The sequence below is a fragment of the Ananas comosus genome, linkage group 15 (genome assembly GCF_001540865.1).
Source record: "Ananas comosus cultivar F153 linkage group 15, ASM154086v1, whole genome shotgun sequence".
In the NCBI taxonomy this organism is placed as follows: Eukaryota; Viridiplantae; Streptophyta; class Magnoliopsida; order Poales; family Bromeliaceae; genus Ananas; species Ananas comosus.
The window spans coordinates 11,190,167-11,210,335 of NC_033635.1; the positions used below are offsets into that span (position 1 = coordinate 11,190,167).

At 34.7% G+C, this 20,169-nt stretch overlaps 2 protein-coding genes across 2 annotated transcripts; both read right to left on the reverse strand.

Moving 5' to 3' along the window:
- On the reverse strand, positions 2,974–4,451 carry LOC109721339 (pathogenesis-related protein 5-like). Its single transcript, XM_020248897.1, has 3 exons — positions 4,283–4,451; positions 3,743–4,129; positions 2,974–3,579 (listed from the first exon to the last, which is right to left on the reverse strand). Exons 1-3 carry the CDS (start codon positions 4,323–4,325, stop codon positions 3,155–3,157), a joined length of 855 nt encoding a protein of 284 aa, XP_020104486.1. The 5' UTR covers positions 4,326–4,451; the 3' UTR covers positions 2,974–3,154.
- On the reverse strand, positions 6,249–10,576 carry LOC109721338 (4-hydroxy-3-methylbut-2-enyl diphosphate reductase, chloroplastic). The gene is made up of 10 exons (XM_020248896.1): positions 10,247–10,576; positions 9,953–10,149; positions 8,697–8,876; positions 8,483–8,614; positions 8,306–8,380; positions 8,119–8,224; positions 7,670–7,764; positions 6,858–7,043; positions 6,680–6,766; positions 6,249–6,484 (listed from the first exon to the last, which is right to left on the reverse strand). The coding sequence occupies exons 1-10, from the start codon at positions 10,530–10,532 to the stop codon at positions 6,419–6,421; spliced, it is 1,410 nt and encodes a 469-aa protein (XP_020104485.1). The 5' UTR covers positions 10,533–10,576; the 3' UTR covers positions 6,249–6,418.

Sequence of the window (20,169 nt, forward strand, 5' to 3'; positions counted from 1 at the left end):
CCAGCGTGTGATTGTCTCGTGACAAAGAAAAAAAATGAAAAGACATAATCTCTCTAAACTTCAACTAAATTACAAATCGATCACCACACTTAAAAGAGTAAAGCCTAGTGCCTTCAATTTGGTTTGAATGGTTGTTTAAAATAAGTTGATTATTTCAAATGGTTGTTTAAAAGGTTAAAGACATAATCTCTCTCATTCATGATAGTTTTTTTTTTTTTTGAGGAAAACATTCATGATAGTTTCTGTAATTAGAATTTCTCTGTCCCCATTTACCCATGACGCGTGTTGCTTCGCTCCATGTCAAGCATAGGGGAATCAATATTAGATAGGTAAAAAAAAAAAGGAGTGAGAGAAGAGGTAGAAAAGAGGTTACAATAATAATGGATTGGATTAGTTTTTATAGAAAAATAAAATGACCATTGAGAATTTTTTGGAAGGACATAAATTTCATATCATTCTAATAGTTGAAATTTTTAAAGGGCCATATTGTGATGACAAAAATGATATTTCACCTATATTCTGTTAAAAAATAAACAGTAAGCTAACTGTAACGACCCAAATGGACAAATATGAATATCACTAAATTTTTTAAGGAATAAATTTGAAAATTTAAACTTTGTAAGAATAGTTAAATTAGAATTAATTTTTTTTGATATCACAAACATCTATAGTTGCCAAAGCTGTTCATCAGGGAATCAATACTAGGAATCAATGCTTGATAAGAATAAAAAAGACATGATCTATTCAGACACTTGAAAAAAAATAAACAGAGTTGACAAAGTGACAACAAGAGCATCACTCAAACAAGTTGATATAATCTATTAAATAAAACATTAATTTACGGAATCTATAGATTACGTATTAATATATATGCATTTAGTTGTTGTAACATTATTACATTCATTAGAGGTCTGCTGGTGGTGTAGTTGGTCTCACGCGTAGTCTCACACACTAGAGGTCCCCGGTTTCGATCCCGGCCTCAGACATTAATTTTATATAATTTTTTCTTTTTAACAATAAAACATATGAATTTTTTTTCTTTTTTTTGGTTGAATGAATAATGTTTTCATCTTACCAATGTGCAATGTTATACATCTTAAGATCTATTTGCCGTAATGATAGCATAAAAAATAAAAGAATTTTCGATGTTGATTTCATTATTAATTCCTTATTAATTTGGAGTATTATCACCATATTAGATAATAACTACCTCCTAGTACAAGGAGTATTATAGAATTCTTTCAAATTACGCTATATATAATTCCATGTTAAGACCAAGATAGAAATTGTATAATTCTAAGGTCTTTTTAGATAATTTAACACCAGGAACGATGCCTAGGTAGATTCTCTTTTTTTTTTTTTAGAGAAATAGCAGCAAAGCTATCTGCTTAGTTCATTAATAAATGAACTGAGCATAACAAAGTTGGAAGCATATAAGGCCCCGAGGGGCTCGGCAAAAAGTGAAAATTAAAATAAAAAGCTAAAGAAAAGAAAGGAAGCGTCAAGATTAAAGTACAAGGAGGGCTCAGAAGCATAGTGATTCAGCTGTCCAGCTAGTTTGAAACGTTCTAGAGTCGCGACGACATTAGGGTTTTCCATTAAAACATATGTTGTTTCTATCCCAAGATTACCTATCAAGTCTGCCAGCAGAACAATTTCAAGCATGTTTTTTGACGATTTCGACAGGAATTTCGTACTTGGCCAGAACTCGGAGCGTCAGCTGAAGTTGTCGTGTTACGTGCGTCCACTCCTCCTATTGAAGAAGAGTACCGAACGTACACACAGTGCGTTGATAAGTATGGTCACAGTCTTTCTGTGCAGACTGCGCAGAAGCACAGATTTTTGTCTACAGCTGCATGCCTCGGCCTGAGCAATCTGTCGAACTGATGAGTAATTATTTTCGAAGTAGTATAGCCAAATGAAGATTTAATTTTAACAGGAATTTTTAGCTATCCTGATGTGCTTATTCGTCGGACGAACGCAGATCCAGGAGTCCTATGATGAATGTAAGATGGATTTAACGTGAATAGCTATGATTGAAGCGTCCAACGCCATTTACGAGTCGGTCTGTCGCATAGGTCGAAGTGTCCCGATAGCAAAGTCTTTAAGCATCGACAGCCTGTCCGCGTCTTTCGATTAGACGAGCGGTTGTGAACACCACAACAGAATAAAGCGCCATCCCAGCCGCGCCTAGTTCCAGCATTGAGAGATCCGTGTTCCTTCATTACTTATGATTCGAGAGATAATCGGAATAGGTACGAATGAGGGGTTTCGCCAAATATAGGAAGAGCAGTATAGTATAATATACAATACATCTAAACCAACCAAATATGTTGAAAATGGGCCAAGAATGACACGAAAATAATGTTCTGTATTTAATGAATTCTCACCTCTAATGGAATTTGGTTTTCTATGTTTTCTGCCTGGCATTATGAAGTTGTTGCTTAGTATAGTTTTTTTTTCTTTCTTTTTTAATATGAGAAAAGAGACGGTAGAAATATCACCACAATCCGCTTAATTTTTCGGTTGGTGTATGAAAAGCAAGGGAGATCGTGTCAATTTCGGGTGTATATTTTTATGATCTGCTGCGCTAGAATTTGCGGTAAGAAACGATCATTCAATTGTATATGATTATTATCCACTTCCAAAAAATAAAAAAATTTCTTGGTTTTTTTTTCCTTCCAGTAAATTACATTAACATATATGTATCATACTATATTATATGTGAATAAATATGCCTTACAACTCTTTTATATATCTTCTAGCTTCATTTTGCATTTAGCTCCAACTACATCAACAACTTTAAGGTGTCTTAATTACGCACAGCTGTAAATATAATAGGGGAACTAGCTCGTATTGACTTTAATATATGTACACTAAATAAAATCATATGGAGTTAGGAAGTGAGCAGGTAGGAAATATTGAGAGTACCACCAATCAAGGAGAAATTATTTTGACTTTAATATATGTATGTCCACGAATCAACGATTTTATTATAAGAACAATTAATATTAATATGAAAGTCGACCCAAAATAAACTAAATTACTATTATATTTTTAAAAATAAAATACAGATTGAAAGTAAAGATGGAATGCTAAGCTGAATGCGACTAATATCAATAACTAATTTTCTCATAATATAGAATCATTGTTACTATGATCGGCCGGTGCGAGTTGTTGTCGACGGTGTTTTTGATGTGGGGCAAAAGGTGATGAGATACCGAGCGCCGGCGGGGCAGGTGAAGGTGCTGGTGGGGTCGTCGTAGGCGTAGCTGTATGCCGCCGGGCACGCCATCTTGAAGATCCGGGAGTATTTCGTGGGCCTGCAGGTGCTGGGGTCCCCGTAGGCGCCGGTGCAGCAGTACTCCGCAGCCCCGAACGCCGCGCACGCGCTCCTGCACGCCACCACCTTCGTCGCCGCCCCGGAGGTTGACAGTGTCGGCAACGTGACCCGCAGCTCCGGCGGGCACTGCTCGTTCACGTCCCCCAAGCACCCCGCGTACCCGCACACCGTCGTGTTAGCACCGCTTTCGACCTTTGCTGCCGCCGCCGCATGGGGTGGCGGCATTGCTGTTATACCTGAATATGAATCATGCCACGTGCAGTGACGAAGGTGATCAAAAGAAGAGAAAATCATTAATTATATATACAGAGAGCATGACTGATGTTCGGAATTGAACTCGCAATTTTTTGAAACCGAGAGAAAATAGCTCAGAAATAGTCTTAACATGCAGCAGAATACCTATGCCCACGTTGTAGCCGTCGACCAGGCTAACATCGTAAAAGTCTTGGCCTCCGGAGGCGGGCGCGAGGGTGAACTCGGCTAGAGTGACGGGGGTGGCACCGCCAAGGGTGCAACGGAGGGCGCCGCTGCAATCGCCGGTGGCACAAGACGACGAGGAGGAGGAGGACGCAGAGAAGTTGCAGTGCGTGCGGGCCCAGAAGCGGCCGGACCACCCGGGAGGGGCGGAGAAGGAGGCGGTGGCTTCCGAGGGGAGCTCAAAGCCGCCGCCGCCCAGGACGGCCGCGCCGTTTCCCGACAACGTGCCCGGCCACACCGTGGAGGGGCAGCTGTTGTGTAAAGTGAACACAATTGCCGCCGCCGCCGCCGAACTAGCCCACAATGCCCCTGCAAGGACATCCTGAGCAGATAATTCTAGCTAGCAATGTGGCTATTATTAATTTTGGGAATTTGAGTTACAAATGTTGGTTGTTTTAGATGCATATATGCATTATGGGAATGAAATAATAACAGTAACTATAAGAATAATAATAAGATTACCTAAGAAGAGGAAGGTGAGCAGCAGGAGAAGGGGAGACTCCATTGAGTTAAGTTGTTGTTGTTGTTGTTGCTGTATCTTCTTAGCAAGTTATAGGGAAGTGGTGGTTGAACTGCATGGGAATAAATATATATATATATATATAGAGAGAGAGAGAGAGAGAGAGAGAGAGAGAGAGATATTAAGAATATTGATGTACTATATATATATATCTCTTAATTAAGGTTTAATGTGTGTAGATACAAATTCTCAAAAGTTTCATTCTCTTGTTATCTACATAATTTCGAAGAATCTGGTTAGGTATGGGGGTTGTAAACTGTTTCCTCGATTTGGGCCATTCCCTTGCGTGACCAGTTAAAATACAATAATATAATCTTCTGTATATTTATGATTAAAGTTTACTTGTCCAAAATGGTTTCTAGATCACATGAAAACACTACATAAATTAATTGATATTGCAAAAGCACAAAATTCAGTTTACGAAAAGTTCAAATGTAATAACCTAAATTCTCATGGTATAAAATTATTGATTTGAATATCTCATCATCAAAAATAAAATAGAAATAAATAATTCTTCCAAGGCTCGTCTAGTATTAGTCTTTACATCCAAAATATTTGTGCGACAATATAAAATAAAATTTTTCATTTGCTTTTAAAATTATTTTAAAATAAATTATTTTTCACCTGTTAGCAAGAGTACCGTATTATAAGCTAATCAATATCCACATATCAAATTATATAGAATTCATATTTGAAAAAATACGAAAAATGATGGCACTTAATTTTAGATTTCAACAAGGAAAGTACCACAGATATAAATTTTGCAATGTTAAAGGGTAAAGTGATCACGAGGAAGTTGCAAAATACATAGAAAGGGAAGGGCACAACCCACGAGTCCCCCGCACACAAAGAAAGCGTGAGTTGGTACTGCGAGCCTGCATGGGTCGCGGTTATCTGATTACGCTGACGCGGCCAAGTGGCATTGCCACGTCACTCTCTAGCTAAATAATTTTTTACATTTCTTGTTCCGAAAATAAACTGCTGGTCAGTTTATTTTTAACATCAGAGCTTTGTCAGTGATGAACGATTAATTTGAGATTAATTAGACTACTTCGTCATAAAAAGTATTCTCATATGCAGCGTTGATTAATTTGTTAATTATTTAGTTAAATTTTTAGAGCCCGACTATGATGCTTTTAAAAACACTAAACATTTAGTGTTTGTAAATTTCTCAAGTTTAGATCTATTTCTTGATCTATTTTCACTGCTTAGATCATACTATTCAACAAACCACCAATTCAATCCTAAAGGACTACCACCATATTAACAGTATATCTCTTAATCCAAAAATCGAAAACCTACTGATACCATTAACTTGATACTTTTAAAAGAATAAAATTCACTTCAAATTTCTGATAATACAACTAAATATTATTATAGGCCCCCCTATTTTTCTCCCGCTTTACTTGTCTAAGGTTTGGTTTAGCCACATAGCTACAGGAAAAAAAAAAAAAAAAAAAAAAAAAAAAAAAAAAAAAAAAAAAAAAAAAAAAGAAGAAGAAGAAGAAGAAGAAAAAGACTACAAGAAAGCACCAAAATATATTACGATTTTTTTGAAACAACTCGACTCAAACAACAACATGAAAAGGTATCTAGTTTGGCCGAATAGACAGTAGGAATAAAAATGGGCATTTGGCAATACTAGTAATGTAGGCACCACATGCATTTACACACACATTTTGTGAGAAAATATAGTGACATTTACCTACCCAACTTGACTAACACATGATTCGTCATTATCATTTTTGGCTATAGAGTCAATTCATTCAAAGAGTGTTGGCTTCTAATTCATCTCCTACTCTACCAAATAAAGTGATCTACCACTTCTCCATTTCTTGGTGTTCTATCACAAGACCAAGCTATTTTCCTGCTTCTTAAAGCATGATTAGATGTTGTTAGGTCATATGATGGAGAGAAAAACTTGCCGCTTGCTTTTAAATCAATTAATTCTTGGACACAGTATCTGCTTACATCGCAAAGGGCGTATCGCCCGGTTTGGTGTTGTACAATGCGGTGTTATATACTACTCTGTTAAATACCTTTCGGTGGCACCATCCGTGTAGCCGAGCCCTCAAATATCAGGCTACCTGCAAGGATTCTTCGCGTTTGATGTCGAAGACTTTGTTAAGGACCAACTCCACAACCTGCATCAGCAGCACAAAAGACATCGTTAACCGTATTAACCTATTTCCATAGTTAAGTCTACTGAAAAGTTTAGGTATTGTGGTGTCCGCCGAGAAACACTATCCGCTGTTAAGTGATAGAAACATGGAATAACATATCCATAATTCCATAGCCCGTATAGGTTCTATTATGCTGATTAAACTTGATGAAGTCACCTTATCAGGGGTAGAAGCGCCTGAAGTTACTCCGATTGTGATGGGGCCGAGAGGTAGCCAGTTTTCTTTCTCTACAAGCTCTCCGTGCTGAAAAGGGACAAAATATTGACAACTTAACAACCGTATGCGAGAGAAGTCTTGCGGCTAAAGATGAATTTGTTGACAACAGAAAGCCTACGTTTAGCTTGTACATTATTCTGTTTCCAGGTCCGATTCTTTGTTCGCTATCAACCCAATATGAGGGAATCCCTTTCAGTTCCGCAATCTCTTGCAAATGTGAGGTATTGCTGGAGTTCCATCCACCAACTACAAGCATTAGGTCCAGTTTTTCTTCCACAAGCTTATACATCGCGTCTTGTCTTTCCTGACATTGCAACATCAGAAGGAAACACAACATCACGGTCAAAAGTATTCACCAATGCACGTTTTTTTAAACAGGGGCAAAACATTACAGTTCAATTCTAAACTCCGGTTTTCTCTCTAAAGTGTTCACAAAATGATGCAGGCACGACACTAGTATGGTTTACACACAGTACAGAGCATCGATAAAGCAAAGCGTGAGAATAAAACACAGGGATGTCCACATAATCTTGTTTGTGTTATGCCAAATCTAATGATCAAATGAACACAGAAATACTGCGTAAGACCAGCAGAAGTTGACGGAAATGGTCATTGAACAACAGTAGTCATCTGAACAAGAGTCTTAAATATGTGGAAGAAAACATAGCTGCTGATGTAGGAAAAATGTTATCTTGAAATATGTTTCTGTTGAATATAAGAGGACCGCATTTTTTTAGTCCTCTTACAGATTTCCAGATGTGTGCTCAATGGCCTCATAAATATATGAAAAACAGAAGATAGAGAACGTCCTGTCAGTGTTAACTGGTCAAAATACTAGTCAAAATACTACAAGACAGCTGGAAGGAAAAGTCACTACGCAATAGTTGCAGAATAACAATTTGGTTGGAGATTAATATTTCTAAAATTTACCTGAGTCGCATCACAAATAGTATTGAAGCTAATGAAATGCTCATTGATATTCTCAACTCCATACTTTTGCATCATAGTCTTCTCAACCAGTTTGCCTGATAATGAGAAGTGGAAAAAAAGAAAAAACAGTGAGACCACATAGCATGTTGAAAAACTAGATATCAAGGTCTTAAAACCTGGATGAGCAAGGTTCGAATCGAGATTTTTTTTTTTTTCCTTTTGATATGTAATCAAAAAGTTTCATTTGATGTACTAACAAAACTGAACCTACATATTTTAGAGAATGAAATATAGAAATCCACAGTGAATGATATCAAAAATTTTATCATGCCATGATAATGCCATGCTTAAGTAAGACTTAACCTAACCAACTTTCCAGCCAATAAGCTTTTTGGATATAAAATATTGGTAGAAAGAGGACCAAAGTAATCAAGTGATGCATGACATACCGATTTCTTCAGTTTCGCCTTTGAGCATTGTAGTTTGATTTGCAATGCCTACTTTCACTAGATCAACATCAGGATCAAATCCTGACGAAACTGCAAACTTGAATTTCTGCAATGGAGATAGAAACATTATCACATCACCATCTTTTCCAGGTACCTGTTTATAAAAATTACAGCACAAACTTGATACCTCAAGGAACTTCTCTTTTGTTGAGCTAGATCCATCAAGTGTACCTCCAAGAATGTAATCACATACATACATTGCCTGTTCTTATACAGGTTTAATAACAAAATTTTCAGTTCCTCACTAAATGACTCTTATGTACAAAAGTTCAGGAAAAATTCATTGGAAACATGTATAGTGTACCTCTGACATGTTCTTGACAATAATATACTTTCCTGCAAAAGAGGCTGTGGCAATAGTCTCTTCATGAGAATATTTACCATGAATAATTGAGGTATAATCACCCTTCTTGTGCTTCTCCACAGTGTTCCATACCTGAAATAACAAATGGATAACATTAATTAACGTCGAATCAGGAAAGTGAGTCATAAATAGAGCAATAAGTAACTTGTTCTACCTTCGACACCCATGGACAAGTTGTATCAACTATTTGCACTTTTTTCTCACTCAAAGTGAACATCTCATCCACAGCAGCTCCGAATGCAGGCAAAATCACGACATCACCCTTATCGACAACATCAAATTGCTTTACTCCATCCTTGACAGGAATGTTTTTAACTTCCATTTCCTCTAACCTCTGCATTTGCAAATCATACAAAGATGATAGTTCACTATAATCAACATACATATCACCAAATCAATGCCATGCAGATTATTAATCATGATATTTTTTCTGAAAGGGTAGCTAACTAGCTATTTTACTATACTAGAACATAGACTTATTGCTTAAATTCATTTGATACAGTTGGCCTTTGTTTCCTTTATTCTGATCAACCATTATATTAATACAATTATCACCATTTCAGTCCAATACAGGATAAGTTAGAGCCCAATTAAAATATTAGAGAACTAAATTGTTTTTGGACTGTTTCTAAACATAACGACAACCCACCATAAATGATGCTAAAATTTAAACTAAAGCAAAGCACGCCAGAAAAGAGCTTTTCGCAAAATCTATAGGGGCAATAGATTGGTGAAGCTTGCATCATCTTACTTCAGCCGGATTAAGCTAATTCACTCAAGGAAGGACAAAGTGAAGTTCCTCTCAACATGTAAGGAGAAAGGAGAAGGATACAAACTGCTGCTTCACGAATTTTCCTTCATCTTGTATGCATAAAAAAGCAACAAGCCAATTTTTAGACAATTTGATTACAAATAATCCCACAAACTTATTCTTTGCAGTAGGGCTAGCTTTCCTATGCAGGATTTTATCCCAATTCATCAAACTTTTATGAGACAATCTATACGGTCAAGAGCATCCCCTCCTCCTCTTTGAAATCCCAGAGTAAAGGGCGTAATTTTGATGCTTTACAAGCCCAGACATCAAAACTTTGTTCACTTCATGTTCAATTCTTAACCTGCAGGACGGTAAGGACAAAATTCTCCAAGCATATGACTCCTCCTATGTATGATATTTACGGCACCAACAACGAGATTTCCACAGTAATTCGACAAGTTTAACTCTCTACTTAACCCTTCCAAAGTCTTTGCAAAAACTCAACTTGAATTAAATATTAGTTTCTTTCCATCAATTCCTGCTAATATTGTAAATCAAACAAATCATAATTCACTAGAAATTAAAGTTAATTTACTCTTCCTATGCTGGTCATGCTGATTACGGATGGGAAAAGCCCCAAATTGTGGAATCCGAACCTTATTAACGGTGGGATTGTGGATGACCTCGTTGGTGATCCAGATTCGCTCCTCGGGGAACTGCTTCCGCGCCTCGTACGCGATCTGCACGGCGCGCTCCACCCCCCAGCAGAACCCGTACGCCTCCGCCAGCTTCACCGTCACCTCCCCCCAGGTGTACTCGTTGTTGTTCTCCCTCAGCGTCTTAATAACATCGCCTACAAAGAGAATTACCAAAACCCTAACCCTGATCACCAAAATCCGCCACAACGAATACCGAAGACGATGACGTACGGATCGATCGATTGCGCTTACTGGTGTACTCGCGGCTCATGAGCTCGAGCGTCTCCTTCTTGTGGCCGAAGCCGCGGCGGTTGTAGTTCTCGCTGCGGGTGAGGTTGTGGCGGAAGGCCTTCTTGTCGAACTCGGAATCCAGGGCGGCGGCGGCGGCGGCTGCCGATCCATCGCCGGCGCTGGCTGGGGCGGCGGCGCAGCGGACGGAGACCGGGATCCTGGCGCCGGGTCGGGCGCGGGGTCCGGTGCCGGCGCCGGGGACGAGGAGGCCTGGGGAGAAGCGCGCGAGCTGCGTCGAGAACGCCATTGGAGGAGGAGGAGCAGATGTACGAAGCTTTGGAATTGGGGAGGAGAGAGAGTGGCGCTGCTATATTTATCTCTTCTCCTTCGTCTCACGAGCACGATGTACGCTACACCTGGTGCATCCGTACACTCATGCACCGTCCAACTATTCTATCTGCTTGTTTCGCCCAAGATGAAGTTGAAGTTGATGAACTAAAATTCAAGTAAAAGTTACTTATTTTTTATTATTTGTTTTCAATGTTATTGAACTATAGTATTTTTAGTTCGGCTATTTATTTTATTTGGCAGAAATAAATAACGCAAAAATTGACGTAAAAATTGACTTTGGCCCGTAACAAGCAAAAGTCAATTAAAGTATTTTAGATAGTTTGAATTTCGACGGAAAATGAAGTTACTGTAAGCCACGTAATAGAAGTAAATATTTACGGCTGGAAATTACTTCACCTCTCTCTACTTTGATAAAACAAACGCACTTGCTTGTGAACCTGGTGTATGTTATATTTCTCTAGTTAGGACTCTCCACTAAATTATTATTATTATTATTATTATTATTTAATTTAATGTTAGTATAGGTATATTCTTGTAATTTTAATGCTCTCGACAATTTTAGCTGCGTTTTGTCATGACATTCCTTACGTGCGTGATCCACCTTTAATTCGTGCTTAGATAATACATGCTTCTGGAAACATCCGAAAACGCCACGTGGCTTCTTTTAATAGGTGGAGCATAGCAGCCGTCCGATTTATCTGATTGCAATGGACGGTCACCAAGCCGGGAAAAATAATAATAACAACAACGAAAAAAAAGAGAAAAAAAGAAAGGGAGAATGTACGTGTGTCTAAGGATGCTCCGCGTGTTTCTGACCGTCCATTTTTTTTGAGGGTGGGAATGCTCCGTGATTGGCCACTTTGCAGAATAGTCCTAGCTGTTTTCACCAATTGCAAATCGCGGCTTGCTGTTACAGAATCTTGGTTTTTTAAATCGTAGCATTTAAGTTCTCTCTCTCTTCTTTTTTTTTTCCCTGGAATTCTCTTACGATTTATGTAAAATTTTCAGAATTTTAAATAATTTTTTCTGACAATAGATACAAGTTTTAAATTGGAGTTGTGTTAAAAAAAATATTAGAATTTTTTTAAAAGATTACAGGGTCGAATCTCAGATCTGATAAGAGTAATATGCTGCACGCCATGCGAAGCGAACCTCTAACCTCTTTTGATCGGCAATAAAAAATACTGATCAACTGTACTAGACAGCAACAACATAATAAGTTGATCAATATATTACAGAAAATCCACGTCATTAAAAACATTGCGTACTTGGGAATCTATGTGGATCATGTGATTTACGAAAATCACGTGGTATCTGACTATTGGTTGCAATACTATATACGCAATTAAAGTACACTCAAAATGTTACAATCAAGCTTGACTAATTAGACAAAGGAAAAAATTTTGACAACAACTTAATACAAACTACTCTATTCACCATAACATTGCAAAAATAATAGCAGCAGCGTCGACCCGTTACCGAACCGGGCCTTTAAATTCCAAATAATGGTGGAAAACAACAAATTCAATGCATGCTTTGAGTTTTGTGCTTTTTTTTTTTATTCATATATTGAGTTTGACCAAAAGTATGTAATCACAATTGAATTACACATTTACACTGCGCAGTGGACCAAAAACTGCGTCTGGTCAAGGGAAAAATGAGGTATGGAAAAAAAAAAAAGAAAAAAAAGAAAAAAAAAAGGAGAGTCTCTCAATTGGTGTTTCTTTTTTAAAATTCCTTGATTTAAACAAATATATTCAAATCAATTGTCAAAGCTCGAGAAAAACGATAAAAAAATAAAATAAAATAAAAATATTTGTATTTAATGTGGTGGAGCTTACTTTGGGCTTAGCTTGAAATTCTGGTGCAATCCGAATTTGACTCGACTAGTTCGCGCTTAAGAGATGGGCCGCGCTTAAGAGATGGGCCGATATCGACGAGATCTATTGGGCTATTGGGCCTCACTTGGGCCGGGCTTTAAGGCTAAAAATTACAATGTTTTCAAGCAAAAAAAAAATATTTTTATAAAAAAACAAATAATCAAGTGGTTATTATACTATACATCTTACTATTAAACTACTAGTGTTTATACACGGAGTAATTAAGTATTCATGATTATGCTTTTTTAATTTTTAGTATCAGGAATAACTGGAAATTATGTATTAAGAATGAAATTATTCAAACAAGTTCATCAACAATAATAATGGGCTTTGGCCTAATTTTTGAAAAAGTAATTTCTCCGAACTTGATTTTGATTTTTAAAATTAATTTTGGTGAAAAATTATAGACCGTCTGGCTAAGTCTATCAAAAAGATAATTTTCTCAATAAATTTTATAGAAATTGTTTGGTAAGATGTTTTTACTATTTACAAATAATAATATTTTATTACTAAATTTTATTTAAAATTTAATATTTCAAATTTAGTTTAAATTTAAATATTAAATTTTGATTTTAAAAATTGATAAAGAGTTTAAAATTTGATATTTTAATTTAAAATTTTAAAATTTATAAAATTAATATTTACAATTTTAATGTAATATTCATATTTAAATTTAAAATTTAAAACTTAAAATTCAAAATTGAAATTCATTATTTAAAATTTTAAAATGTGGAATTTAAATTTAAATTTTAAATTTTTTAATTTTAGAACTTGAAAAATCAAATTTAAATCTAAATATAAAATTTGAAATTTGAAATATAAAATGTAAAATTATAAATCTAAATTTAAAATTTTATACCTGAATTTTAGTTTTTAAAATTTAAAGTTTGAAATATAAAAATTAAAACTTCAAATTTCAAATTTTAAAATTAAATTTGAAATTAAAATTTGAGTCCAAAATCAGAATCGAATTTTAAGAAATGAATTTTAGCTACTTTTGGTTTTAAAATTTTTTTAAATCNTATAAATTACAATATTTAATTTTTTACACTCCATTGCTGCTATAATAATGTAAAAAAGCTATTATCGGAGAATATTTTATTCGCACTAGATGTATAAATACACTCTATATATATATATATATATATATATATATAGAGTCCTGCTATGGTGCTTGTAAAAGCACCAATCATTTTGTACTTATAGATTTTTAACCGTTAGATCAGCACTGTTGATCATTTACACCCGTTAGATTATACTATTCAACCAACCACCCACTCAACCCTAGGGGGCCCACATCATCCTAACCACATATTTTTTAAACTAAAGGCTAAAAACTTACAAGCATCAATGTCTTGGTACTTTTAAAAATATAGGAGCTCAATTCTATATATATATATATATATATTCTGATCACACTCTCTGCTTGTTTCTTTATTTACTGACCCACTATTTATCTCAGTAGAGGAAGAGACAAAAACAGTAGTAAAAGATTATTATATAGTGGAAAAACTTCAAATAGTACTGATGTGATTTTTTTTTTACTTTAGTATCGTGTGGTTTAAACTTTAAAATGTATCACTTTCATACTCTGTGATTTTATTTTTTTCTTTTTATTATTTCATCAATCAATTTTTCTTATTAAATCAGTGATAAAATTAAAATTAAAAAGTACTAAAATACATATTCGATAAACTATAGGTGGATATATATTTAAAAAGAGAAAAATAGAACCACAAAATACTAAATTGATATACTTTAAATTATAGAATATTAAAATGAGAAAGTGTGAGATCATAAGGGTCGTATTTAAAGCTTATCCTTATATATATATTCTTACTCACACACCCTCTACAAGAAATGCATGGAGACCCCTAGCGTATACTATGCTTTGAAACAGACCCTTTAACTTTACTATTTTGTGTTTTTCTCTAGTTAATAATAACTTTTCAATTAAAATATTTGAATTTGACTAGCTAGTTTTTCTAAATTGAAAATTGGCTATTAATAACAATCAAAAATAATTTTCCCCAACTGTTAACGGCGATTATCAGTTAGGAAAATTCGCAAATTTAGTAGCTTAAACTAATTCAAAGATACAAATTTAATTAAATCTCTTTATTTGATTAGGACAAATAATTTAAATCAAACAATTGGAAACTTGAGACAGATATAGTTGATATGGGTGAATTTCAAAAATAGCCAATACATCAGGGTGTAGCTGTAAATTTTTATCTTTAACTTGTTAAATTACATGAAACAACCATTATACTGTAAAAGTCAAGCTAGTAGAAAACGATATTTAAATATTTTTCTATTCAACACTCCTTCTTATGTATGGGCATGAAATTTTTCGCTACACTCATGACGTGGATTTGAATTAAATAAGAAAAAATTATTAATGCTGAAAGTTTAGTGTGACTCGAATTTAGAATCTCATACTCTGATATCATATTAAATTATATTATATGAAACAATCTTTCATACTCTAAAAGGTTAAAATGACATAAAACGATATTTAAATATTATTATATTTGAGGTGACCCTTTTTTTTTTTAGTATTCACTAATTAATTTATTCTCTGTAGAGCTAGAATCTAATTTAAAGTGAGGAAGCTAAGTGCGTGAGAAAGAGAGAGAGAGAGAGAGCAAAGAGAGAGAGGGAGGGGGGTAATGGTGAGCTCTAGTTGTATCTCAGGAGCATGTTTGGACGCAGAGGCACCAACAAAGGTAAGCTTTGTGATGCTAAGCAAGTGGGCGGAGTACGACGCAGAGTTCTTAAGGTTGGTCGCTGCGAAAGATGATCTCGATCAGGAGAAGTGCGTTTCGGCCGCGGCGAAGCGAACTACTACTACTACTACATGGCACGAGAACTGCGTTTGGAGGCAGCAGTTCCTGAGGAGCTACACTTTCTCCATGAACAAGGAAGCAGATCATGATCATCATCATGATCATGATCATCATCAGCAGCAGAATAAGAAGAAGAAGAAGACGAGATGAAGATGAAGAAGAAGGAGAAGGAGAAGGAGAATGAGAGGAGGTGGTGTTGTTGTTTTGGTTTCGGAGATGTTTTTAATTAGATGTCTTCTTCTTTCTTGTGTGGTGAGGATAGATGTTGTGGACACCTAAATTATATATTTGGTACAAGAATTAATATTAACTAGTGAAGTTACCGCGCATTGCGGCGGAATGATACTATAGAATATAAAATATAAATAACATAAAAGTTTTAAATTTTTTGATTTGATATGGGACTTCAATAAACACAAGTATAAAATATAAAATAGATATAGGTATAGATATAATAAAATTTATAATTTCGATAAATAAATCACACATAATAATAATAAAATAAGCAATAAAATTTTTTTTACCCCATACACATCTTCATTGCACTATCGACATCGGAGAGACAAATTCCGATCTTTACATCGCCTTCGCCGCTAGTGTCCAGCTCCTCTTTAGTCACGACCATATCAATCCCGTATCCACATCCACTGCTTCTTCTCTCTCACTGACTCCAAATCCATCACCATTTTCTTCTGCAGCGCTCCGTCGCGATCCTCGAAACCCTAATTTCAATCTACACACAACAAAAAATTTTAAAAAGTTACAAAACATGAGCCATTTTTGTGCGCCAAGAAAAAAAGAAACAAAAAAGATATGAAGAAATGGAGATTAAACCATGAAAACATATTAATTGAGAGATAAGGGGGAGAAAAAAAATAATATAAAAAAAAAGATATGAAGAAATGGAGATGAAACCATGTAAACATATTAATTGAGAGATAGGGGGGGTTAGGAAGATGAAGCATTGAGTAGAAATGGTATTATGTAAACACATTAATTGAGTGGGGGTTTAGGAAGATGAAACATTGTATGAAACCATATAAACATATTAATTGAGAGATAGGGGGGTTAGGAAGATGAAGCATTGGATGGAGATGGTATTATGTAAACATATTAATTGAGTGGAGGTTTAGGAAGATGAAACATTGGGTGAAAATGAGAGTGGAAAGAGAGAAGAGAAAAGAGTGAAGGAGAATTAGCCACGTGGCAAAAAATTAGGAGAAATAATGTATAGGTATAGATGTGTGTATGTTTGTGAAATTAATGCGCATGTTTATCATTTTTTTTTTTTTTTGGAGAATGTTTTACTGTCGGTTACAGTTACAGCGTACGTACGTAGACGCCCCTCGCATGTAATTAAAGAGGATATATCATGCACGGTTTATTTATTAAGCTTGGGCATTAGAGTCGTTACTAAATTTATTTGCCTATATTACTCTCTCTCTCTCTCTCTCTCTCTCTCTCTCTCTCTCTCTCTCTCTCTATATATATATNTTTGTACTTGTAGGTTTTTAACCGTTAGATCAGTACTGTTAATCATTTACACCCGTTAGATTATACTATTTAACCAACCACCCACTCAACCCTAGGGGACCCACATCATCCTAACCATATATTTTTTAATCTAAAGGCTAAAAACTTACAAGCACTAATGGCTTGGTACTTTTAAAAGTATAGAAGCTCAATTATATATATATATATATTCTGATCACACTCTCTGCTTGTTTCTTTATTTACTGACCCACTATTTATCTCAGTAGAGGAAGAGATAAAAACAATAGTAAAAGATTATTATATATTGGAAAAACTTCAAATAATACTGATGTGATTTTTTTTTTTTACTTTAGTATCGTGTGGTTTAAACTTTAAAGTGTATCACTTTCATACTCTGTGATTTTATTTTTCTCTTTTTATTATCTCATCAATCAATTTTTCTTACTAAATCAGTGATAAAATTAAAATTAAAAAGTACTAAAATACATATTCGATAAACTATAGGTGGATATTTAAAAAGAGAAAAATAGAACCACAAGATACTAAATTGATATACTTTAAATTATAGAATATTAAAATGAGAAAGTGTGAAATCATAAGGATGGTATTTAAAGCTTATCCTTATATATATATATATATATATATATATATTCTCACTCACACACCCTCTACAAGAAATGCATGGAGACCCCTAGCTAGCGTATACTATGCTTTGAAACAGACCCTTTAACTTTACTATTTTGTGTTTTTCTTTAGTTAATAATAACTTTTCAATTAAAATATTTGAATTTGACTAGCTAGTTTTTCTAAATTGAAAATTGGCTATTAATAACAATCAAAAATAATTTTCCCCAACTGTTAACGGCGATTATCAGTTAGGAAAATTCGCAAATTTAGTAGCTTAAACTAATTCAAAGATACAAATTTAATTAAATCTCTTTAGTTGATTAAGACAAATAATTTAAATCAAACAATTGGAAATTGAGACAGATATAGTTGATATGGGTGAATTTCAAAAATAGCCAATACATGAGGGCGTAGCTGTATATTTTTATCCTGACTTGTTAAATTACATGAAACAACCATTATATTGTAAAAGTTAAGCTAGTAGAAAATGATATTTAAATATTTTTCTATTCAACACTCTTCCTTATGTATGGACTTGAAATTTTTCGCTAGACTCATGACGTGGATTTGAATTAAATAAGAAAAAATTATTAATGCTGAAAGTTTAGTGTGACTCGAATACAGAACCTCATACTCTAATATCATGTTAAATTATATTATATGAAACAATCTTTCATACTCTAAAAGGTTAAAATGACATAGAACGGTATTTAAATATTATTATATTTGAGGTGACCCTTTTTTTTTTTTTTAGTATTCACTAATTAATTTATTCTCTGTAGAGCTAGAATCTAATTTAAAGTGAGGAAGCTAAGTGTGTGTGTGAGAGAGAGAGAGAGAGAGAGAGCAAAGAGAGAGAGGGAGGGGGGTAATGGTGAGCTCTAGTTGTATCTCAGGAGCATGTTTGGACGCAGAGGCACCAACAAAGGTAAGCTTTGTGAAGCTAAGCAAGTGGGCGGAGTACGACGCAGAGTTCTTAAGGTTGGTCGCCGCGAAAGATGATCTAGATCAGGAGAAGTGCGTTTTGGCCGCGGCGAAGCGAACTACTACTACTACTATTACATGGCACGAGAACTGCGTTTGGAGGCAGCAGTTCCTGAGGAGCTACACTTTCTCCATGAACAAGGAAGCAGATCATGATCATGATCATCATCAGCAGCAGAATAAGAAGAAGAAGAAGAAGAGATGAAGAAGATGAAGAAGGAGAAGGAGAAGGAGAAGGAGAAGGAGAGGAGGTGGTGTTGTTGTTTTGGTTTCGGAGATGTTTTTAGATGTCTTCTTCTTTCTTGTGTGGTGAGAACAGATGTTGTGGACACCTAAAATATATATTTGGTAGAAGAATTAATATTAATGTGCGTATGTTTGTGAAATTAATGCGCATGTTTATCATTTTTTTTTTTTTGGAGAATGTTTTACTGTAGGTTACAGTTACAGCGTACGCACGTAGACGCCCCTCGCATGTAATTAAAGAGGATATATCATGCACGGTTTATTTATTAAGCTTGGGCGTTAGAGTCGTTAGTTAATTAATTTGCCTATATTACTCTCTCTCTCTCTCTCTCTCTATATATATATAGCTTGTAAAAATTAAAAATAAAAGAAAAATACTACAATTAGTGTTGTCGAAATGCGTATATATCTAATTCTTTTTTGGATTTGTACTATTGAAAGTTTCATGGCCGCTGCATGGGCCAAGCAATATTGTCCTTAATTTGAGTTAATTGTTGCAAAATTATTTCTCATCTGGGCCAAATAACTAGGAATATATTGGGGTTGGGCAAGGACACGGGTTCGAGTCCCTGGTGAATGTGGATGCGCAATCGGGGTACGTACTAGTGAAGTGCTATGGTAAAGTGCGTTTCTATATTCAAAAAAAATAGAAGCAAAAGTTATGTATTTGACACATAAGTCATCATAAAATTTAGAATTAACAGAGTGAAAAAATTAAAAATTCTGATTGGGCAAGAATAGAACCTTCTGTTTATCTCGAGTTGCGCGGCAAATGTATTATCGCAAGCTTACAACAAAGTAGTTTGTGATTTTTCAGCTTAATGATGGGAACAATTTCAATCATTCGAAATACAAAATAAGAGTTGAAAACACTTTTTTTAGCAGTATTCTTGGATAACTTAAACAACAATCAACTATTAGAAAAGGTTAGATAATTCCATAGATTTATCAAAAATCATATGCAAATTGATGAAGTTTCTCAAATTTCGAAAAGAAACGTGGAGGATTGTTCATGGACTTTTAAATATAAATTTAGGTAGTAGAACAATTAATTAAGGGGCCATATGATCATGGGCTAAGGTCCACTTAATTTCCCTTCAAATTCTCCTTACCTAAAGTATGGGCCATTAACAGTGAATAATGTAAAATATATTGGAGTCTCTTGTTTTTTTTGCCTACATTTTTCTGAAATTTCTTTACTAATCCAACTTATAAATCGTTGCATGCACAATACATTTAATTTAAAAAAAAAAAACAATTTAAAAAACAGCCTAACAAAAGAGATTAAAGATTTAATCATCGAATTTTGCAACCTATAGCTATATATCTTTATCTATCCACAGTAATTTTTGATACTAGTAAAAGGGATAAATTATATCTAGTTATGATGATTTGAATCCTATCACTTTGTCAATAATAAAATTTACTCTAAATATATTAATTTCATTATCTTCGAATTGCGGGCGAAGCCAATCAACTTCTCATTATTGCACCAAACATTTGAATTTTGATC

Coding starts and splice junctions, on each gene's coding strand:
- LOC109721339 (XM_020248897.1), bottom strand. CDS start 4,325: ATGGAGTCTCCCCTTCTCCTGCTGCTCACCTTCCTCTTCTTAG. Junction 4,130..4,282: donor GCTCACCTTCCTCTTCTTAG/GTAATCTTATTA, acceptor ATGTCCTTGCAG/GGGCATTGTGGGCTAGTTCG. Junction 3,580..3,742: donor CGGCTACAACGTGGGCATAG/GTATTCTGCTGC, acceptor ATTCATATTCAG/GTATAACAGCAATGCCGCCA.
- LOC109721338 (XM_020248896.1), bottom strand. CDS start 10,532: ATGGCGTTCTCGACGCAGCTCGCGCGCTTCTCCCCAGGCCTCCTCGTC. Junction 8,615..8,696: donor CTTGTCCATGGGTGTCGAAG/GTAGAACAAGTT, acceptor TTGTTATTTCAG/GTATGGAACACTGTGGAGAA. Junction 8,225..8,305: donor CAAAAGAGAAGTTCCTTGAG/GTATCAAGTTTG, acceptor TCTCCATTGCAG/AAATTCAAGTTTGCAGTTTC.